Source organism: Melozone crissalis, unplaced genomic scaffold, assembly GCF_028551555.1.
Source record: "Melozone crissalis strain CALT ecotype California unplaced genomic scaffold, PUWL_Pcris_2 ptg000559l_1, whole genome shotgun sequence".
In the NCBI taxonomy this organism is placed as follows: domain Eukaryota; kingdom Metazoa; phylum Chordata; class Aves; order Passeriformes; family Passerellidae; genus Melozone; species Melozone crissalis.
Window position 1 is genome coordinate 9,054 of NW_026536253.1, and position 21,291 is coordinate 30,344.

Sequence of the window (21,291 nt, forward strand, 5' to 3'; positions counted from 1 at the left end):
TTCTGCTTTCAGTGGGATTCTGGAATTCCACTCCTGAGGGGATTCTGGAATTCTGCTTCAGGACGGCTTCCAATATTTCCCTCCATCCTGGAATTCTGCTCCCAGTGGGATTCTGGAATTTCACTTCCAGCAGGATTCCGGAATTCTGCTCCTGCGTGTCGTATGGAATTCTGGAATTCTTTTTCAGGAGGGATTCCAGAATTTCTGTCCATTGGGATTCTGGAATTCTGCTCCCAGAGGGATTCTGGTATTTCCCAACTAGGGGGATCCTGGAATTTCACTCCTAGAAGAATTTTGGAGTTTCCCTTCCATTGGGATTCTGGAATTCAGCTCCCAGAGGGATTCTGGAATTTTACTTCCAGCGGGATTCTGGAATTCCACTCCTGGGGGAATTCTGGAATTCTTTTTCAGGAGGGATTCCAGAATTTCCCTCCGTTGGGATTCTGGAATTCCGCTCCGAGAGGGATTCTGGAATTTTACTTCCAGCGGGATTCTGGAATTCCACTCCTGGAGGAATTCTGGAATTCTTTTTCAGGAGGGATTCCAGAATTTCCGTCCGTTGGGATTCTGGAATTCAGCTCCCAGAGGGATTCTGGAATTTTACTTCCAGCGGGATTCTGGAATTCCACTCCTGGGGGAATTCTGGAATTCTTTTTCAGGAGGGATTCCAGAATTTCCCTCCGTTGGGATTCTGGAATTCCGCTCCCAGAGGGGTTCTGGAATTCCACTCCTGGTGGAACTGTGGGGCAATTCCAGCCCCACGAGGAACCGGGACCCACCGGGGAGCGCCTGGAATTCCGGGGCCGGCTCCGATCCCTGGCTGCGCCCCGGCCCCATCCCCAATCCCGATTTTTCCACCCCCGCAGGAGCCGCAAGATCCAGATCCGGAACATTCCGCCGCAGCTGCGATGGGAGGTGAGCGCAGCGCCGGAGCTGGATTCCCTCCTCCCCGGCCAATTAATCGGCTCTTAATTACCCCAGGCCGCCCCTGGCCATGCCGGGAAAGCGACACCGCCCGGAGCCCCCCCGGATCCCGCGATTCCCATTAATTCCCGTTAATTCCCGTTAATTTGTGATTTCATTCCCTTTGTACGGGGAATAAAACGGATCCTCGCTTCCCGCTGGGAATTCCCTGCTCCGCTCTCCCCTCCCGCTGGCTCCGGGCAGCTCCCCAGCCGTAATTACTCGGGAATTCTTAATGATCCTGATGGAATTATTAACGATCCTAATGACCCCGAGGCGTGGACGGGGATATCCCGGTGTGAACTGCGATTGATTTTCCGCTTTTCCCCCTTTTTTTCCCCCTTTTTTCCCAGGTTTTGGATGGGCTGCTGGCCCAGTACGGCACCGTGGAGAGCTGCGAGCAGGGTAGGAGGGGAGGAAACCCGGATTTGGGGAATTTCATCTGGATTTGGGGAATTTCATCTGGATTTGGGGAATTTCACCCCGATTTTGGGAATTTCACCCGGATTTTGGGAATTTCACCCCAATTTCAGGCACTTCTGCTCCTGAGAAGGGAATAAACCCAGATTTCAGGAATTTCTGCCCCGTTTCAGAGGGAGAAGGGTGTAAACCCCAGATTTTGGGAATTTCTGCCCCGTTTCACAAGGAGAAGGGAGTAAACCCCAGATTTCAGGAATTTTATCCAGATTTCGGGATTCTGCCCCATTTCAGGGAGAGGAAGGAATAAAACCTGGATTTTGGGGATTTCTGCAGGGAATGAAACCCGGGCTTTGGGAATTCCTGGAACTTTTTCAGGGATGGGAGGGGATAAAACCTGATCTGTGCCTCTTTTCCCGAATTCCTGATTCCTTTTCCCAAATTCCTGTCTCCTTTTCCCTAATCCCCGTTTCTTTTCCTGAATTCCCCATTCCTTTTCCCAAATTCCCGATTATTTTTCCCGAATTCCCGCAGTGAACACGGACAGTGAGACCGCCGTGGTGAACGTCACCTACGCCAACCGGGAGCAGACCCGGCAGTGAGTGCCCCGGGAATTATCTGGGAATTATCTGGGAATATTTTGGGAATTCCCTCCCTTCCCCACCTGTAGGATTCCCCATTTCCCCAAATCCCAAGATTCCAGCAAATCCTTGATGACGCTCCGTAAATCCCATCGATTTTCCGTCACCTCTGGACAGAATTCCAAGGTTTTGGAGTTTTCTCGGCAGCTCAGGGAGGGAAAGTTGAATTTTGGCTCAAGGAAAAGTTGGGATTTCCTGGGGTTTCCATGATTTTGGGAATTCTGCCTCCTGAAAAATGGGGAGGGGGATTTGGGGATTTTAGAACCCAAGGGGATTTGGGAACCTGAGGGGATTTGGGAACCTGAGGGGATTTGGGGATTTGGGAACATGAGGGGATTTGGGATTTGGGATTTGGGGATTTGGGAACACGAGGGGATTTGGGAACCCACAGGGATTTGGGAACACACGGGGATATGGGATTTGGGATCCCGCAGGTATTTGAGATCGCCCATGGGGATTTGGGGATTTGGGAACCCAAGGGGATTTGGGAATCCGTGGAGATTTGGATTTGGGATCCCACAGGGATCTGGGAACACATGGGGGTTTGGGATTTAGGGATTTGGGAACCTGCAGGGATTTGAGATCGCCCATGGGGATTTGGGGATTTGGGAACCCGAGGGGATTTGGGAACCTGTGGGGATTTGGGGATTTGGAATTTGGGGATTTGGGAACCCGAGGGGATTTGGGAACCTGCGGGGATTTGAGATCGCCCATGGGGATTTGGGGATTTGGGAACCCAAGGGGATTTGGGGATTTGGGAACCCGAGGGCATTTGGGAACCTGCGGGGATTTGAGATCGCCCATGGGGATTTGGGGATTTGGGAACCCGAGGGGATTTGGGAACCTGTGGGGATTTGGAATTTGGGGATTTGGGAACCCGAGGGGATTTGGGAACCTGCGGGGATTTGAGATCGCCCATGGGGATTTGGGGATTTGGGAACCCAAGGGGATTTGGGGATTTGGGAACCCGAGGGCATTTGGGAACCTGCGGGGATTTGAGATCGCCCATGGGGATTTGGGGATTTGGGAACCCGAGGGGATTTGGGAACCTGTGGGGATTTGGGGATTTGGAATTTGGGGATTTGGGAACCCGAGGGCATTTGGGAACCTGCGGGGATTTGGGATCGCCCATGGGGATTTGGGAATCCGTGGGGATTTGGATTTGGGATCCCACAGGGATCTGGGAACACATGGGGATTTGGGATTTAGGGATTTGGGAACCTGCAGGGATTTGAGATCCCTCATGGGGATTTGGATTTGGGATCCCACAGGGATTTGGGAATCCATGGGGATTTTGGGGCTGCCCTGCTCCTGGCACCCCAAAAAACCCCATCCTACATCAAACCCCGATTGTTTTGGGGCTGCCCTGCTCCCGGCACCCCAAACCCCACCCCGGCCCCATCTCCCAGTGTCCCCCCAACCCAGCCCCATTTCCTGGTGTCCCCCCAACCCAACCCCATGTCCCGGTGTCCCCCAAACCACCCCCGTGTCCCGGTGTCCCCCAATCTCACCCCATGTCCCGGTGTCCCCCAATCCCACCCCATTTCCCGGTGTCCCCCAATCCCACCCCATGTCCCGGTGTCCCCCAAACCCACCCCATTTCCCGGTGTCCCCCAATCCCACCCCATGTCCCGGTGTCCCCCAATCTCACCCCATGTCCCGGTGTCCCCCAATCCCACCCCATGTCCCGGTGTCCCCCAATCCCACCCCATTTCCCGGTGTCCCCCAATCCCACCCCATGTCCCGGTGTCCCCCAATCTCACCCCATGTCCCGGTGTCCCCCAATCCCACCCCATGTCCCGGTGTCCCCCAAACCCACCCGCGTGTCCCGGTGTCCCCCAAACCCACCCCATGTCCCAGTGTCCCCCAAACCCACCCGCGTGTCCCGGTGTCCCCCAATCCCACCCCATGTCCCCAGTGTCCCCCAATCCCACCCGCATGTCCCGGTGTCCCCCAATCCCACCCGCATGTCCCGGTGTCCCCCAATCCCACCCCATGTCCTGGTGTCCCCCAATCCCACCCCATGTCCCCAGTGTCCCCCAATCCCACCCCATGTCCCGGTGTCCCCCAAACCCACCCCATGTCCCCGGTGTCCCCCAAACCCACCCCATGTCCCAGTGTCCCCCAAACCCACCCGCGTGTCCCGGTGTCCCCCAATCCCACCCCATGTCCCCAGTGTCCCCCAAACCCACCCCATGTCCCCAGTGTCCCCCAATCCCACCCCATGTCCCGGTGTCCCCCAAACCCACCCCATGTCCCGGTGTCCCCCAATCCCACCCCATGTCCCAGTGTCCCCCATACCCACCCCATGTCCTGGTGTCCCCCAATCCCACCCCATGTCCCGGTGTCCCCCAATCCCACCCCATGTCCCGGTGTCCCCCAAACCCACCCGCGTGTCCCGGTGTCCCCCAATCCCACCCCATGTCCCGGTGTCCCCCAATCCCACCCCATGTCCCCAGTGTCCCCCAATCCCACCCCATGTCCCAGTGTCCCCCAATCTCACCCCATGTCCTGGTGTCCCCCATACCCACCCCATGTCCCCGGTGTCCCCCAATCCCACCCCATTTCCCGGTGTCCCCCATACCCACCCCATTTCCCGGTGTCCCCCAATCCCACCCCATGTCCCCGGTGTCCCCCAAACCCACCCCATGTCCCGGTGTCCCCCAATCTCACCCCATTTCCCGGTGTCCCCCAATCCCACCCCATGTCCCGGTGTCCCCCAAACCCACCCCATGTCCCCGGTGTCCCCCAATCCCACCCCATGTCCCCAGTGTCCTCCAAACCCACCCCATGTCCCGGTGTCCCCCAATCTCACCCCATGTCCCCATTGTCCCCCAATCCCACCCCATGTCCCGGTGTCCCCCAAACCCACCCCATGTCCCGGTGTCCCCCAAACCCACCCGCGTGTCCCGGTGTCCCCAGGGCCATCCTGAAGCTGAACGGGCACCAGCTGGAGAGCCACGCGCTCAAGGTCTCCTACATCCCGGACGAGCAGCCCGAGCAGGGCCGGCGCGGCGGGGCCGGGGCCGGGGGGCGCGGCGGGGCCCGCCCGGGGTCCCCGCTGCCCCCGGGGGCTCCCCCCAAGGCGCCGCCCCCCGACGTCCCCCTGCGGCTCCTGGTGCCCACGCAGTTCGTGGGCGCCATCATCGGCAAGGAGGGCGCCACCATCCGCAACATCACCAAGCAGACGCAGTCCAAGTGAGTCCTCGTGCCGGGGTGGGGGGGAGACGGGGGGGATCCAAAGGTTCTCCAGAGGTTCTCCAAAGGTTCTCCAGGGGGTCTCCAGAAGTTCTCCAGGGGTTCTCCAGGGGTGGTCCAGGGATGATCCAAAGGTTCTCCAGAAGTTCCTCAGGGGTGATCCAGGGCTTCTCCAGGGGTGATCCAAAGGCTCTCCAGAGGTTCTCCAAGGGATGTCCAGGGGATCTCCAGGTGTTCTCCAAAAGTTCTCCAGGGTTTCTCCAGGGGTTCTTCAGGGGGGTCTCCAGAAGTTCTTCAGGGGTGATCCAGGAGTTCTCCAGAGGTTCTCCAGGGGATCTCCAGGGCTTCTCCAAAAGTTCTCCATGGGTTCTTCAGGGAGGTCTCCAGAAGTTCTTCAGGAGTGATCCAGGAGATCTCCAGAGGTTCTCCTGGGGATCTCCAGGGGTGATCCAGGTGATCTCCAGGGGTACTTCAGGGGTGACCCAAAGGTTCTCCATAAGCTCTCCAAAGGTTCTCCAGAAGTTCTCCAGGGGTCCTCCAGAGGGTTTCCAGAGGGTCTTCAGGGAATGTCCAGGGGTTCTCCACAGGTAATCCAAAGGTTAGCCAGAAGTTCTCCAGGGGATCTCCAGAAGTTCTCCAAAAGTTCTTCAGGGGGTCTCCAGGGGTGATCCAGAGGTTCTCCAGAAGTTTTCCAGAGGTTCTCTAGAGGTTCTCCAGGGGTTCTCCGGAACTCTCCCTCCTCCTGCTGGGATGTCCCATTCCGGGGAGGCTCCGGGGCCTCTCCCAGCGCCTCCCCGCCGTTTTCAGGATCGACGTGCACCGCAAGGAGAACGCGGGGCGCGGCCGAGAAGGCCATCAGCATCCACTCCACGCCCGAGGGCTGCTCGGCCGCCTGCAGGATGATCCTGGACATCATGCACAAGGAGGCCAAGGACACCAAGACGTGAGAGCCCCCAGGGTCCCACCCGGCTTCCTCCCGCCCTGTGCCCCAGGGATTCGGGGTTTGGGGGCTCCAGGCCTTGGGGTTTGGGCTTCCCTGGCCCTTGTGCCAACCCCTCCTTTCCCAGATCCCACAATCCCTTGGTTTGGGTTTTCCCTTCATTCCCAGTTCCACAATCCCTTGGTTTGGGTTTTCCCTTCATTCCCAGTTCCACAATCCCTTGGTTTGGGTTTTCCCTTCATTCCCAGTTCCATAATCCCTTGGTTTGGGTTTTCCCTCCATTCCTAATTCCACAATCCCTCCTTTTGAGTTTTTCCCATTTCCTAATTCTCATAATTCCTCATTTTGGGTTTCCCTTCCTTTCCCAGTTCCCATAATCCCTTATTTTGGGTTTTCCCTCCTTTTGGGTTTTTCCTCCTTTCCCAGGTTCCACAATCCCTCCTTTTGGGATTTTCCCTTTTCCTAGTTCCCATAGTCCCTTGTTTTGTGCTTTCCCTCCTTTCCCAGATCCCATAATCCTTTGTTTTGCGTTTTCCCTCCTTTTGGGTTTCCCCTCCTTTCCTAGTTCCCATAATCCCTCGTTTTGGGTTTTTCCTCCTTTCCCAGGTTCCACAATCACAATCCCTCCTTTCGTGTTTTCCCTCCTTTTGGGTTTTTCTTCCTTTCTCAGTTCCCATAATCCCTCCTGTTGGATTTTTTCCTTTTCCCAGCTGCCCTAATCCCTCCTGTGGGGTTTTCCCTCATTTTGTGTGTTCTCTCCTTTCCTAGTTCCTGTAACACCTCGTTTTGGGTTTTCCCTCCTTTTGGGTTTTCCCTCCTTTCCCAGCTGCCCTAATCCCTCCTGTTGGGTTTTCCCTCCTTTCCCACATCCCATAATAATTTTTTATGGGTTTTCCCTCCTTTTGGGTTTTCCCTCCTTTCCCAGCTGCCCTAATCCCTCCTGTTGGGTTTTCCCTCCTTTCCCACATCCCATAATAATTTTTTATGGGTTTTCCCTCCTTTCCCAGCTGCCCTAATCCCTCCTTTTGGGTTTTCCCCCCGTTCCCAGGGCTGACGAGGTCCCCCTGAAGATCCTGGCCCACAACAACTTCGTGGGGCGCCTGATCGGCAAGGAGGGCCGGAACCTCAAGAAGGTGGAGCAGGACACCGAGACCAAAATCACCATTTCCTCGTAAGGATCGGGGCAGCAGCAGGAGGAGGAGGAGGAGGATGAGGATGAGGGGAGAGGTTTCAGCCCCCAAAGTTGTCTCGGGAATCCTCGGTGTTGTGCTCCCCTTTCCCGTCCCCTTTGGGGTGGCCTCCCAGAGTTTTGGGGTGCCCTCGGGTGTCCCCACCCATGTCCCCATGGAGGAGGATGAGGATGGAGGTGGGGGAGAGGTTTCAGTCCCCAAAATTCTCTCGGGAATCCTCGGTGTTGGGTTTTCTGTGCTCCCCTTTCCCGTCCCCTTTGGGGTGCCCTCCCAGAGCTTTGGGGTGCCCTCGGGTGTCCCCATTCATGTCCCCATGGAGGAGGATGAGGAGGATGAGGATGAGGGGAGAGGTTTCAGTCGCCAAAGTTCTCTCGGGAATCCTCGGTGTTGGGTTTTCTGTGCTCTCTTTTCCCGTCCCCTTTGGGGTCCCCTCCCCTGGCTTTGGCGTGCCCTCGGGTGTCCCCACCCGTGTCCCCATGGAGGAGGAGGAGGACTGGGGATGAGGAGGATTTGAGGGAAGAGGTTTCAGTCTCCAAAATTCTCTCGGGAATCCTCGGTGTTGGGTTTTCTGTGCTCCCTTTTCCTGTCCCCTTTGGGGTGCCCTCCCCTGGCTTTGGGGTGCCCTGGGTGTCCCCATGTCCCCACGGGCGCTGTCCCCAGGCTGCAGGAGCTGACCCTGTACAACCCCGAGCGCACCATCACGGTCAAGGGCTGTCCCGAGAGCTGCTGCCGCGCCGAGCAGGAGATCATGAAGAAAGTGCGCGAGGCCTACGAGAACGACGTGGCCGCCATGAGCGTGAGTGGGGCCGGCCTGCGGGGATCCCACAAACCAGAGACCCTCTCGTTCCCAGCATGATCCTGATGGGGATCCCACAAACCAGAGCCCATCTCATCCCTGGCAGGATCCTGTTGGGAATCCCATAAAGCACAGCCCCTCTCATCCCCAGCGTAATCCCGCCTTGTCCCTGATCCCATTTCTCCCCTCAGTTCAATCCCCCCTGATCCCAGATTTTGGTTTCCCTCAATCCCAATCCGCCCTGACCCCATATTTAGTTCCCCTCAGTTACAATCCCAATCCCCCAAACCCATACTTTGGTTCCCTCAATCCCAATCCCCATATCCCATATTTGATCCCCTCAATCCCAATCCCCATATCCCATATTTTATCCCCTCAATCCCAATCCCCTGACCCCATATTTTGTTTCCCCCAATCCCAACCCCAATCCCCACATTTGTCCCCCCAGCTGCAGTCCCTATATCCCATCTTTGGTTTCCCCCAGTCTCAATCCCCATATCCCATATTTGGTCCCCCCAATCCCCATATCCCATATTTGGTTTCCCTCAACCCCAATCCCCACATTTTGTCCCCCCAGCTGCAGTCCCTGTATCCCATATTTGATCCCCTCAATCCCAACCCCAATCCCCACATTTGTCCCCCCAGCTGCAGTCCCTATATCCCATATTTGGTTTCCCCCAGTCTCAATCCCCATATCCCATATTTGGTCCCCCCAATCCCCATATCCCATATTTGGTTTCCCCCAATCCCAATCCCCACATTTGTCCCCCAGCTGCAGTCCCTATATCCCATATTTGGTTTCCCCCAATCCCAATCCCCATATCCCATATTTGATCCCCTCAATCCCAATCCCCATATCCCATATTTGGTTTCCCTCAAGCCCAATCCCCACATTTTGTCCCCCCAGCTGCAGTCCCTGTATCCCATATTTGATCCCCTCAATCCCAATCCCAATCCCCACATTTGTCCCCCCAGCTGCAGTCCCTATATCCCATATTTGGTTTCCCCCAGTCTCAATCCCCATATCCCATATTTGATCCCCTCAATCCCAATCCCCATATCCCATATTTGGTTCCCCCAATCCCAATCCCCACATTTGTCCCCCAGCTGCAGTCCCTATATCCCATATTTGGTTTCCCCCAATCCCAATCCCCACATTTGTTCCCCCAGCTGCAGTCCCTGTATCCCATATTTGATCCCCTCAATCCCAATCCCCATATCCCATATTTGGTCCCCCCAATCCCCATATCCCATATTTGGTTCCCCCAATCCCAATCCCCATATCCCATATTTGATCCCACTCAATCCCAATCCCCATATACCATATTTGATGCCCTCAATCCCAATCCCCATATCCCATATTTGGTACCCCCAATCCCAATCCCCACATTTGTCCCCCAGCTGCAGTCCCTATATCCCATATTTGGTTTCCCCCAATCCCAATCCCCATATCCCATATTTGATCCACTCAATTCCAATCCCCATATCCCATATTTGGTTTCCCTCAAGCCCAATCCCCACATTTTGTCCCCCCAGCTGCAGTCCCTGTATCCCATATTTGATCCCCTCAATCCCAACCCCAATCCCCACATTTGTCCCCCCAGCTGCAGTCCCTATATCCCATATTTGGTTTCCCCCAATCCCAATCCCCATATCCCATATTTGATCCCCTCAATCCCAATCCCCATATCCCATATTTGGTCCCCCCAATCCCCATATCCCATATTTGGTTCCCCCAATCCCAATCCCCATATCCCATATTTGATCCCCTCAATCCCAATCCCCATATCCCATATTTGGTCCCCCCAATCCCAATCCCCACATTTTGTCCCCCCAGCTGCAGTCCCTGTATCCCATATTGGATCCCCTCAATCCCAACCCCAATCCCCACATTTGTGCCCCCAACTGCAGACCGCATATCTCGTATTTGATCCCCCTCAATCCCAATCCCCGTATCCCATATTTGGTTCCCCCAATCCCAATCCCCACATTTGTCCCCCAGCTGCAGTCCCACCTCATCCCCGGGTTGAACCTGGCCGCCGTCGGGCTCTTCCCGGCCTCCTCCACGGCGGTGCCGCCGCCCCCGAGCGGCGTCTCCGGGGCTGCTCCCTACAGCTCCTTCCTGGTGAGTGACCGGGGCTGGGGGCGATCCCATGGAGCCCCCGGGGTGGGCAGTGACCCCAAACAGTGGGGACATTCCCATGTAGCCCTGGGATGGGCAGTGACCCCAAATAGTGGGGACATTCCCATGGAGCCCTGGGATGGGCAGTGACCATGGGGACATTCCCATGGAGACCCCGGGGTGGGCAGTGACCCCAAACAGTGGGGACATTCCTGATGGAACCCCCAGGGTGGGCATTGACCCGGGGCTGGGGGGTGATCCCATGGAGCCCCTGGGGTGGGCAGTGACCCCAAACAGTGGGGACATTCCCATGGAGACCCCGGGGTGGGCAGTGACCCCAAACAGTGGGGACATTCCCATGGAGACCCCGGGGTGGGCAGTGACCCCAAATAGTGGGGACATTCCCATGGAGCCCTGGGATGGGCAGTGACCCCAAATAGTGGGGACATTCCCATGGAGCCCTGGGATGGGCAGTGACCGTGGGGACATTCCCATGGAGCCCCCGGGGTGGGCAGTGACCCCAAACAGTGGGGACATTCCCATGGAGACCCCGGGGTGGGCAGTGACCCCAAACAGTGGGGACATTCCCATGGAGACCCCGGGGTGGGCAGTGACCCCAAATAGTGGGGACATTCCCATGGAGCCCTGGGATGGGCAGTGACCCCAAATAGTGGGGACATTCCCATGGAGCCCTGGGATGGGCAGTGACCCCAAATAGTGGGGACATTCCCATGGAGCCCTGGGATGGGCAGTGACCGTGGGGACATTCCCATGGAGACCTATGATGGGCAGTGACACCAAATAGTGACACCGACCCCAAAATGCTGACCCCAAATGGTGACAGTGACCCCAAATAGTGACAGCTACACTAAATGGTCACAGTGACCCTAAATGGTGACAGTGACCCAGAAATACTGACAGTGACCTGAAATGGTGACAGTGTCCCCAAATAGTGACAGCTACGCTAAATGATAACAGTGACCCTAAATGGTGACAGTGACCCCAAATAGTGACAACTACACTAAATGGTGACAGTGACCCTAAATGGTGACAAATGGTGACAGTGACCCCAGATAGTGACAGTTACCCCAAATGTTGACAGTGACCCTAGCCAGTGACCCTGGCCCCAAAATGGTGACAGTGACCCCAAATATTGACAGTGACCCCAAATGGTGACAGTGACGACCCTGGTCCTGAAATGGTGGCAGTGACCCCAAACAGTGACAGTGACCCCAGAGGGTGACCCTGGTCCTGAAATGGTGGCAGTGACCCCAAACAGTGACAGTGACCCCAGAGGGTGACCCTGGTCCTGAAATGGTGACAGTGACCCCAAACAGTGACAGTGACCCCAGAGGGTGACCCTGGCCCCGAAGTGGTGGCAGTGACCCCAGTTCTGACCCCCTGGCCCCGAAGTGGTGACAGTGACCCCAGTTCTGACCCCCTGGCCCCGCTCCCGTCCCGCAGCCCCCCGAGCAGGAGACCGTGCACGTGTTCATCCCGGCGCAGGCGGTCGGGGCCATCATCGGCAAGAAGGGCCAGCACATCAAGCAGCTCTCGCGCTTCGCCAGCGCCTCCATCAAGGTGGGCACGGCCTCGGTGACCTCGGCGGCCCCCGGTGGCCCTTGGGTGGCCCTCTGTCCCCAACTGTTCCGTTTTTCCTGGGAAAAGACCTGGGAAGCCTGGGCAGAGCTGTAGTGCCATGTCCGCCCTGTATCAGTCCTGTGTCCATCCATGTCCATCCTGTGTCCATCCCGTGTGTGCCCCGTGTCCATCCTGTGTCCGTCCCATGTGCGTCCATCCCATGTCCATCCATGTCCATCCCGTGTCCATCCTATATCCATCCATGCCCATCCCTGTCCATCCATGTCAATCCCATGTCCATTCGTGTCCATCTGTGTCCATCCATGTCAATCCCTGTCCATCCGTGTCCATCGATGTCCATTCCCGTGTCCATCCATGTCCATCCATGTCCATCCCATGTCCATCCGTGTCCGTCCCGTTGCAGATCGCGCCCCCGGAGACGCCGGACTCCAAGGTGCGCATGGTGGTGATCACCGGCCCGCCCGAGGCGCAGTTCAAGGTTGTCACTGCTGTCACCCCCCTGGGGACATTGGGGTGACCCTGGCAGGGAGGGCAGGGGGTGACCCCAGTTCTGAACCCTCAGTCCACAAATGGGGAATTCCAGGATTGGCTCTCCCAGGGGCTGAACAGGTTTGGAATTCCAATGAACCGGGATTTTATGGGATGATGCCCCAGCCCAAACCTGGAGATGGTGGCACCACCTTGGGGACATTGGGGTGTCCTTGGGAGGGAGGGAGGCCAGGGGGTGACCCCAACCGAGCCCCAATGCACAAATGGGGAATTCTGGAATTGAGTTTCCCAGGGGCTGAGTGGGTTTGGAATTCCAAAGAACCGGGATTTTACGGGATCCCGAAATCCATGGATGGGGTTTGGGGTGGGACATTCCCAACTCCCAGCTCCTAGAGGCCAAGCGGGTCTGGAATTCCAAAAAATGGGGATTACATGGGATCCCAGATCCATGGATGAAAATTGGGGCGGGACATTCCCGACTCCCTGCTCCCAGTGGCAGAGTGGGTTTGGAATTCCAAAGAACCGGGAATTTTACGGGATCCCAAATCCAAGGATGGGGTTTGGAGTAGAACATTCCCCACTCCCTGCTCCCAGGGGCTGAGTGGGTTTGGAATTCCAACAAACCGGGATTTTACGGGATCCCGAATCCATGGATGGAGTTTACGGTGGGACATCCCCGACTCCCTGCTCCCTCTCCAGGCTCAGGGCAGGATTTACGGGAAGCTGAAGGAGGAGAATTTCTTCGGGCCCAAGGAGGAGGTGAAGCTGGAGACGCACATCCGAGTGCCGGCCTCGGCCGCCGGCCGCGTCATCGGCAAGGGCGGCAAGACCGTGAGTGGGACCGGGACGGGATTCCCGGCAGATGTTGGGGATGGAATTCCCAGGAGAAACTGGGGACGGAATTCCCGGGAGATGGAGCAGGTGGGAAGTTCAGAGGGTCCATTCCGGGTGTCCTGCAGGTGAACGAGCTGCAGAACCTGACGGCGGCCGAGGTGGTGGTGCCGCGGGAGCAGACCCCGGACGAGAACGAGCAGGTGATCGTCAAAATCATCGGGCACTTCTACGCCAGCCAGGTACGGCCGGGGGAGACCAGGTGGGATGGAGGGGTTCTCCTGAGGTTCTCCAGGGGTTCTCCTGAGGTTCTCCAGTGGTTCTCCTGAGGTTCTTCCAGGGGTTCTCCAAGGTTCTTCCAGGGGTTCTCCAGGGGTTCTCCAGGGCTTGTCCAGGAATGCCCCAGGCGTTCTCCAGATGTTTTCCAGGGGTTCTCCGGGCGTTCTCCAGGGGTTCTCCAGGGCTTGTACAGGAATGCTCCAGGGGTTCTCCAAGGCTTTTCCAGGGGTTGTCCAGGGCTTGTCCACAAATGCTCCAGGACTTCTCCAGGACTTCTCCAGAGTTTCTCCAGGGGTTCTCCAGAGGTTCTCTAGGGGTTCTCCAGGGGTTCTCCAGGACTTTCCCAGAGAATCTCCAGGGGCTCTCCAGGACTTTCCCAGGGGTTGTCCAGAGGTTCTCCAGGATTTCCTCAGAGGTTCTCCAGGGGTTTTCCAAGGCTTTTCCAGGGGTTCTCCAGAGCCGTGTTGCTCAGCCCGCACATTTTTGCTCATTATCCCCTGAATCCCATCCATTATTCCCAAAAAAACCCACGTGAGAACCTTGGGACAGGGGCTGGATTTGGGTGGGAATTTGGAACCAGAGGGGTCTCACAGGGAACTTGGGACGGGGCTGGGGTGGGACGGCGGCGTTCCATGGACCCCTGGTGCCGTTGCAGATGGCTCAGCGCAAGATCCGCGACATCCTGGCGCAGGTGAAGCAGCAGCACCAGAAGGGCCAGGGCGGCCAGAGCCAATCCCGGAGGAAATAGGGATCCCGAATCCCGGGAGAACGAGGACACGGCACGGCCAGGCCGGGCTGCGAGTGCCTGGGAATCAGCAACCGCAGGGAGCGGGAATCCGCGGGGAGACGGGGAATCGATCCACAGGGAGACGGGAATCCGCAGGGATCGGGAATGGACAGGCAGCGGGAATCCGCGGGGATATCGGGAATCCACAGGGAGACGGGGAATCAATCCACAGGGATCGGGAATGGACAGGCAGCGGGAATCCGCGGGGAGATCGGGAATCCACAGGGAGACGGGGAATCAATCCACAGGGATTGGGAATCCGCAGGGATTGGGAATGGACAAAGAGTGGGAATCCACAGGGAGACGGGGAATCCGCAGGGATCGGGAATGGACGGGGATTGGGAATGGACAGGGAGCGGGAATGGACAGGGACTGGGAATCCACGGGGAGACGGGGAATCCACAGGGAGCGGGAATGTGCAGGGATTGGGAATGGACAGGGAGCGGGAATGTGCAGGGATTGGGAATGGGCAGGGAGACAGGGAATCCATCCACAGGGAGACGGGGAATCCATACGGATCAGGAATCCGTGGGGATCGGGAATGGGCAGGGATTGGGAATGGACAGGGAGACAGGGAATCCGCAGGGAGACGGGGAATCAATGCACAGGGATTGGGAATGGACAGGGAGCGGGACAGGGATTGGGAATCCGCAGGGATTGGGAATCCACAGGGATTGGGAATGGACAAGAGTGGGAATCCATGGGGAAGCGGGGAATCCACGGGGAGACAGGGAATCAATCCACAGGGATTGGGAATCCGCAGGGATTGGGAATGGACAAAGAGTGGGAATCCACAGGGAGACGGGGAATCCATAGGGATCGGGAATGGACAGGGAGACAGGGAATGTGCAGGGAGAGGGGGAATCGATCCACAGGGATTGGGAATGAACAGGGAGCAGGAATCCATGGGGAGACGGGAAATCAATATGCAGGGATTGGGAATGAGCAGGGAGACAGGGAATCCATCCACAGGGAGAAGACGGAGAATCCATAGGGATCGGGAATCCTTGGGGATCTGGAACGGACGGGGATGGGGAATCCACAGGGATTGGGAATGTGCAGAGAGACGGGGAATGTGCAGGGATTGGGAATCCATAGGGATTGGGAATGGACACGGATCAGGAATCCACAGGGAGACGGGGAATCCGCGGGGATCAGGAATCCATGGAGATCGGGAATCTGCAGGGATTGGGAATGTGCAGGGGTCGGGAATCTGTGGGGATCAGGAATCCGCAGGGATTGGGAATCACTTCCACAGGGATTGGGAATTTCATCCCCCAGCAGGATTGGGAATTCCATTGGGAATTCCATTGGGAATCACACCCCCCAAAAAAAAAATTCCTCCTCTCCACCATCAGAATTTGGGAATTCCGTGCAGGAAGGATTGGGGGGAGCTGAAAAGAGCAGGAAAATCCCCCGGGAATTCTGAATCCGCTTAAATCTGGGGCTCCTCATTCCCAAACCCCTCCAACGTGGAAAAAATTCCCAAAAAAATTTTGAAATATTTTTTTCCTGATTTAAAGGAAAAAAAAAAAGATCCCCAAATTCCTCGTTTCTGCAGGAAAATCCCTGCTCCCAAGAGAGGAAAAAGCGGATTTCAGGAATGTCCTGAAAGCGGGCGCTGATTCCCGGCACTCCGGGGGGGTGGAAAGGATTTGGGATTTTGGGAATATTTTGGGAAGGGTCCGAAGCTGCTGATTCCCACCAAGGGCTGGGCTCCAGGAATTCCAGCCCCAAAATCGGGGATTTTCCAGGGGTTTTCCCCCAAAACGGGAAGGGCGGGAAAGGAAAATTGGGGTGGAATTGGAGGAAAAGCTGGGAATGACTCCAAGAAAAAAAAAAAATTGGAATTTGGGAGGAAAAGGGGAAATTTGGGCTGAGTTTGGAGGGACAGGGACGGTGGGAGGAAAGCTGGGACGTGAAAAAGTGGGAATTTGGGGCAAAATGTGAAAAATGTGGAAAGAAAAAGAATTTTGAGGGAAAAGGAGAACGGAAGGGTTCCCAAATGAGGTCTAAAAAATGGGAATTTGGGCTAAAAAAATTGAAATTGGGGTGAATTTTGAGGGAGAAGGAAGATGGAAGGCTTCCCAAATGAGGTTTAAAAAATGGGAATTTCGGATAAAATAATTGAAATTGGGGTGAATTTTGAGGGAAAAGGAGAACGGAAGGGTTCCCAAATGAGGTTTTAAAAATGGGAATTTGGGCTAAAAAAATTGAAATTGGGGTGAATTTTGAGGGCCAGGAGTGATGGGAGGAAAATTGGGATGAGTGTAAAAATCGGGAATTTGGGACAAAGCCGGCCCTGACGCTTTTGCCGTGGATTTCACGGAGCCCAGCCCTTCCCAGCAGGAATTTTGGGGGAAAATCCTCCAAAAACCCCTCCTGGAACAGCAGGAAAAGCAGATTTAGGGAAGGGAAGGCGGCAGAGGGAATTCCCTGGAATTCTGCCAATCCAGGGCAAAAAAAAAAAAAAAAACAACCCCGGGAATGACAAAAAAACCACAAAAAAGCTCAAAAAAAGCTACCTCAGGTGTGATTACCTCAGCTATGGAATATTCTGATTTTTTTTTGGGTTGTTTTCACTTTATTTTTTGGGGTTTTTTTGGGGGGGGTGCTTTTCGCTGATATTTTATATAAGAGGTGCTAACGGGGAAGATTTTATTTTTTTAATGAAAAAGATTAAAAAAAAAGAGAAATTTTTTTTTTTTGGAAATTTTTTTTTTTAATGGAAGAATCCGGGCGTTCCGGAGATGAACGCCGGGAATTCTGGACCTAGTGGGAAAGATGGCAGCAGCTTCCTCAGCTTTGATGTTTTAATGGAATTTTTATGGAATTTTTATGGAATTTTTATGGAATTTTTATGGAATTTTTGTGCCCTTTTTCCCAGCCAGCTGAGGAATTTCAGCTCTCAGGCATCGGCGCTCTCCAAAAAAAAAATCCGGGAAAATTCCAAATTTGGTTTTCCCAGCAGGAAAAACTTGAATTTTTTTTTTTCTATTTTATTTTATTTGAAATTTTTAATTTTTTTCCGGGGATTTCAAGGGGTAAAAACCAAACCCAAACCCGGCGCTGGCTGAAAGGATTTTCCCAATCAGGTCCAGTAAAATCCATGGATTTTTTGGGAATTTTTCCACTCCTGGGCATCATTTTCTATGCAAAATGGGGTAAAAAGGGGTTTTTTTGTGCTGGTTTTATTTTCACACTCTCAGAAGCCATAAAGAGATTTTTTTCTATATTTGATAGAAAATTCCTAAAGATCCCAGAATCCCAAGGCGATCCCGACCTTCCCGGAATTCCAGGGGGGTGGTGTCGATCCATCTTCTCCACTATGGTGCTGTGAAATTTAAAATAAAAATTGTAAAAACCACAAAAACCACAAAAAAATTTATTTTAAAAGAGATTTTTTTTTTTTTGCCTCCGTTTTACCGAGGGGGAAAAAAAAAATTAATTAAGAAATGAATAAAAGAAAATGAATGGACGACTCTAATTAACGAAAGGAAAGAAACTGATTTTTTAAAAAGGGAAAATAATTTTAAGAAAGGAAAAATAATTTTTAAAAGGAAAAAAATAATATAGAGAAAAAAGGAAAAAAAAGTAATTTTAAAAAAGAAAAATTTATTTAAAAAAAAGGAAAAAATAATTTTTAGAAAAAGGAAAAAAAAAGCTTAAAAATATTCAAAATAATTTTTAAAAATGGAGGAGGAGGAGGGAGAGAAATTAATTAATGAATTCCTTCATTAAGCGGGAGCCGATTTTTATTCCCTACAAACGCACAGGGAGGAGGGAGAGGAGAATTCCCAACCTCTCCCTGCTCCCAAACCTCCACAGGGTGATTGTTCCTGGTGAAATCCCTTTTTTTGGGTGAAATCCCAATTTTTCATGGTAAAATCCCTTTTTTTTCATGTTGAAATTCCATTTTTCTTGGTGAAATCCCTTTTTTCTTGACGAAATCCATTTTTTTCCTTGGTGAAATCCCAATTTTTCCTTGGTAAAATCCTTTTTTTTTTTTTTCTCTTGGTACAATCCCGTTTCCCCCATCGTTCTGTCCCTGCAGTTAAATCCAATTTTTGGACGAAACATTCAACAAAAAATATCCCAAAATGATGCGAACGAGCCAATTTTGGTGCTGTTTCCCCCCAATCCCATCACCCCACATCTTTCCCACCCCGAATATTCGGGATTGGGGAATGCGGGATCCCCCTCTGGGTTTTTATTCCCAAAAAATTTGGGGTGAAAGGAGCCGGATTTGGGCTCGGCAGCTCCCGTCCCTCGGGGGCGTTTTCCCGATTTTCCCTGGAATTTTTGTCAGGGAAAGGCGGCTTGGAATACTTGAAATTCCCATTCCCGGCAAATCCCGGCTTTGATCCCAAAATTTCCTATCCCAGCCCTAAAAACCGGGAACAGCCATTCCCCAATCCCATCTCTGGGATTTCTGACCTAAAATCCCAAAAATTCAGGGAATCTTCGGTGCTTTTCCCGCCCTTCTCCCATTCCTGGAGCTGTCGGAATTCCCAGGGCAATTCCAAGAGGGAAATTTCATTTATAGCCAAGAGATTCGTTGAAGGAAGAGACCTCGGAGCATGTCCTGGTTTTTTCTGGAAAAAAGTGGAAAATTGGGAAAAGCAGGAAAATGGGAATGAGATGGATCTGGCTTGGAATGGAAAAATGAGGAAAAATTCCCCCAAAAAACCAGGAGGAAAATGGGAATGAGATGGATCCGGCTTGGAATGGAAAAATGAGGAAAAATTCCCCCAAAATCAGCAGGAAAATGGGAATGAGACAGATCAAGCTTGGATTGAAAAAATGAGGAAAAATTCCCCCAAAAAGGGAATGGGAATGAGACGGATCCAGACTGGAATGGAAAAACCAGGAAATATTCCTCAAAACCAGGAAATATTCCCCAAAACAGCTGGAAAATGGGAATAAGACGGATCAAGTTTGGAATGGAAAAATGAGGAAAAATTCCCAAAAACCAGCAGGAAAATGGGAATGAGGTGGATCCAGACTGGAATGGAAAAATAAGGAAAAATTCCCAAAAAACAGGAGGAAAATGGGAATGAGACGGATCCACACTGGAATGGAAAAATGAGGGAAAATTCCCCAAAACAAGCAGGAAAATAGGAATAAGATGAACCTGGCTTGGAATGGAAAAAACAGGAAAAATTCCCTAAAAACCAGCAGGAAATAGGAATGAGTTGGATCAAGTTTGGAATGGAAAACCAGCAAAAATTCCCTAAAAAACAGCAGGAAAATGGGAATGAGGTGGATCCACATTGGAATGGAAAAAAGAGGAAAAATTCCCAGCCCCACAGGACTCCTCCATCTGCTCCAAGAAATCCAGGGAAAAGCGGAATTCAGGGAAAAGCTCGCTTGGATTTTTCCCACTTTTTCTGGCGGATGAGATTCCGGAACCATCCCCAGGCTCTTCCCTCCTGGAATTTTTTCCTGATTTTTTTTTAATTTTTTTTTTTTGGGAAGCGCTCCCAGCTGGGATCACACACCTGGAACTACCTCAGAGCAGCGGGGATCTCCCCACCGGAGGAGGAATTCTGGGGTTGTTCCAAGGAGGAGCCGTGGGGAAGGCTCTGGAACGTTCCAGAAGGGCGGCGGGGTGGGAGAATTCCCGAGAATCCCCTGGAAAAGTCTCCAGCACCCGCTGGATCCCGGCCCTTCATCCACGGGCCGGAATTCCCGGGTTTTTTTGTGGGACAGGAATTCCCAGGAGCCAAAATCGTGGAATGAGACGGGGGGAAAAAAAAAAAAAAATCACGGGATGAGCCGGGCTGGGATGTTCTGCTGGATTTTGGGAATGCTCTGATGGATCCAAGGGGGTTTGGGAAGTTCTCCTGGAGCACGAGGGTTTTGGGGCTGCTCCAGCAGAACGTGGGGAGGATTTCTGGGATGGATTCTTGGATCCCGGGAGCAGGATGGTTTGGGATCCTGGGAATGGGATGGATTTTTGGGATCCCATCATTGGGATGGCTTTGGATCCCAGGAGTGGAATGAATTCCTGGATCCCGGCATTGGGATGGGTTTTGGGATCCTGGGAATGGGATGAATTTTTGGGATCCCATCATTGGGATGGCTTTGGATCCCAGGAGTGGAATGAATTCCTGGATCCCGGCATTGGGATGGGTTTTGGGATCCTGGGAATGGGATGGATTTTTGGGATCCCATCATTGGGATGGCTCTGGGTCTTGGGAATGGGATGGATTCCTGGATCCCGGCATTGGGACGGTTTTTGGGATCCTGGGAATGGGATGGATTTTTGGGATCCCATCATTGGGATGGCTCTGGGTCTCGGGAATGGGATGGATTCCTGGATCCTGGCATTGGGATGGGTTTTGGGATCCTGGGAATGGGATGAATTCTTGGGATCCCATCATTGGGATGGCTCTGGGTCTCGGGAATGGGATGGATTCCTGGATCCTGGCATTGGGGCGGGTTTTGGGATCCTGGGAATGGGATGGATTTTTGGGATCCCATCATTGGGATGGCTTTGGATCCCAGGAGTGGAATGAATTCCTGGATCCTGGCATTGGGATGGGTTTTGGGATCCTGGGAATGGGATGGATTTTTGGGATCCCATCATTGGGATGGCTCTGGGTCTCGGGAATGGGATGGATTCCTGGATCCCGGCATTGGGACGGATTTTGGGATCCTGGGAATGGGATGATTTTTGGGGCAGGGAATTTTCAGGGTGGGAAGAGCTGATCCCAAGCAGGGAACTCCTCCTCTCCCACGGCTGATCCCGGGAAATCCACGGGATCGACCGGAACCAGGGCGGGAATTCATCCTCAGGAATCCGTGATCCATCCCGACCTCCATCAGCTCCTCAGACATCTGGCTTCACTCGGATACAGAATTCCATGGAATTCCGGGAGGGAATCCAGCCTTGACTTGTGCCAGAGGTGCCTCTTGGGGTGAATTAAATCCCGGGAAATCCACGGGATCGATCGGAACCAGGGCGGGAATTCCGCCTCAGGATCCCATCGGCTCCTTGGTGCATCCGGCTTCACTCAGGATGGAGAATTCC

At 53.7% G+C, this 21,291-nt stretch overlaps 1 protein-coding gene across 1 annotated transcript; it reads left to right on the forward strand.

The window, feature by feature from the left end:
* Positions 1-756: 756 nt before the first annotated feature.
* On the forward strand, positions 757-14,216 carry IGF2BP1 (insulin like growth factor 2 mRNA binding protein 1; the record flags this gene model as incomplete). Its single annotated transcript, XM_054295252.1, is given in 14 exon segments — positions 757-915; positions 1,317-1,368; positions 1,915-1,978; positions 4,944-5,219; positions 6,027-6,054; positions 6,056-6,162; positions 7,208-7,330; positions 8,010-8,145; positions 10,148-10,270; positions 11,732-11,848; positions 12,273-12,347; positions 13,058-13,189; positions 13,318-13,431; positions 14,124-14,216. Coding segments are annotated over 14 exon segments (1,599 nt in total), but the record flags the coding sequence as incomplete, so codon positions are not given.
* Between the last annotated feature and the right edge of the window lie 7,075 nt (positions 14,217-21,291).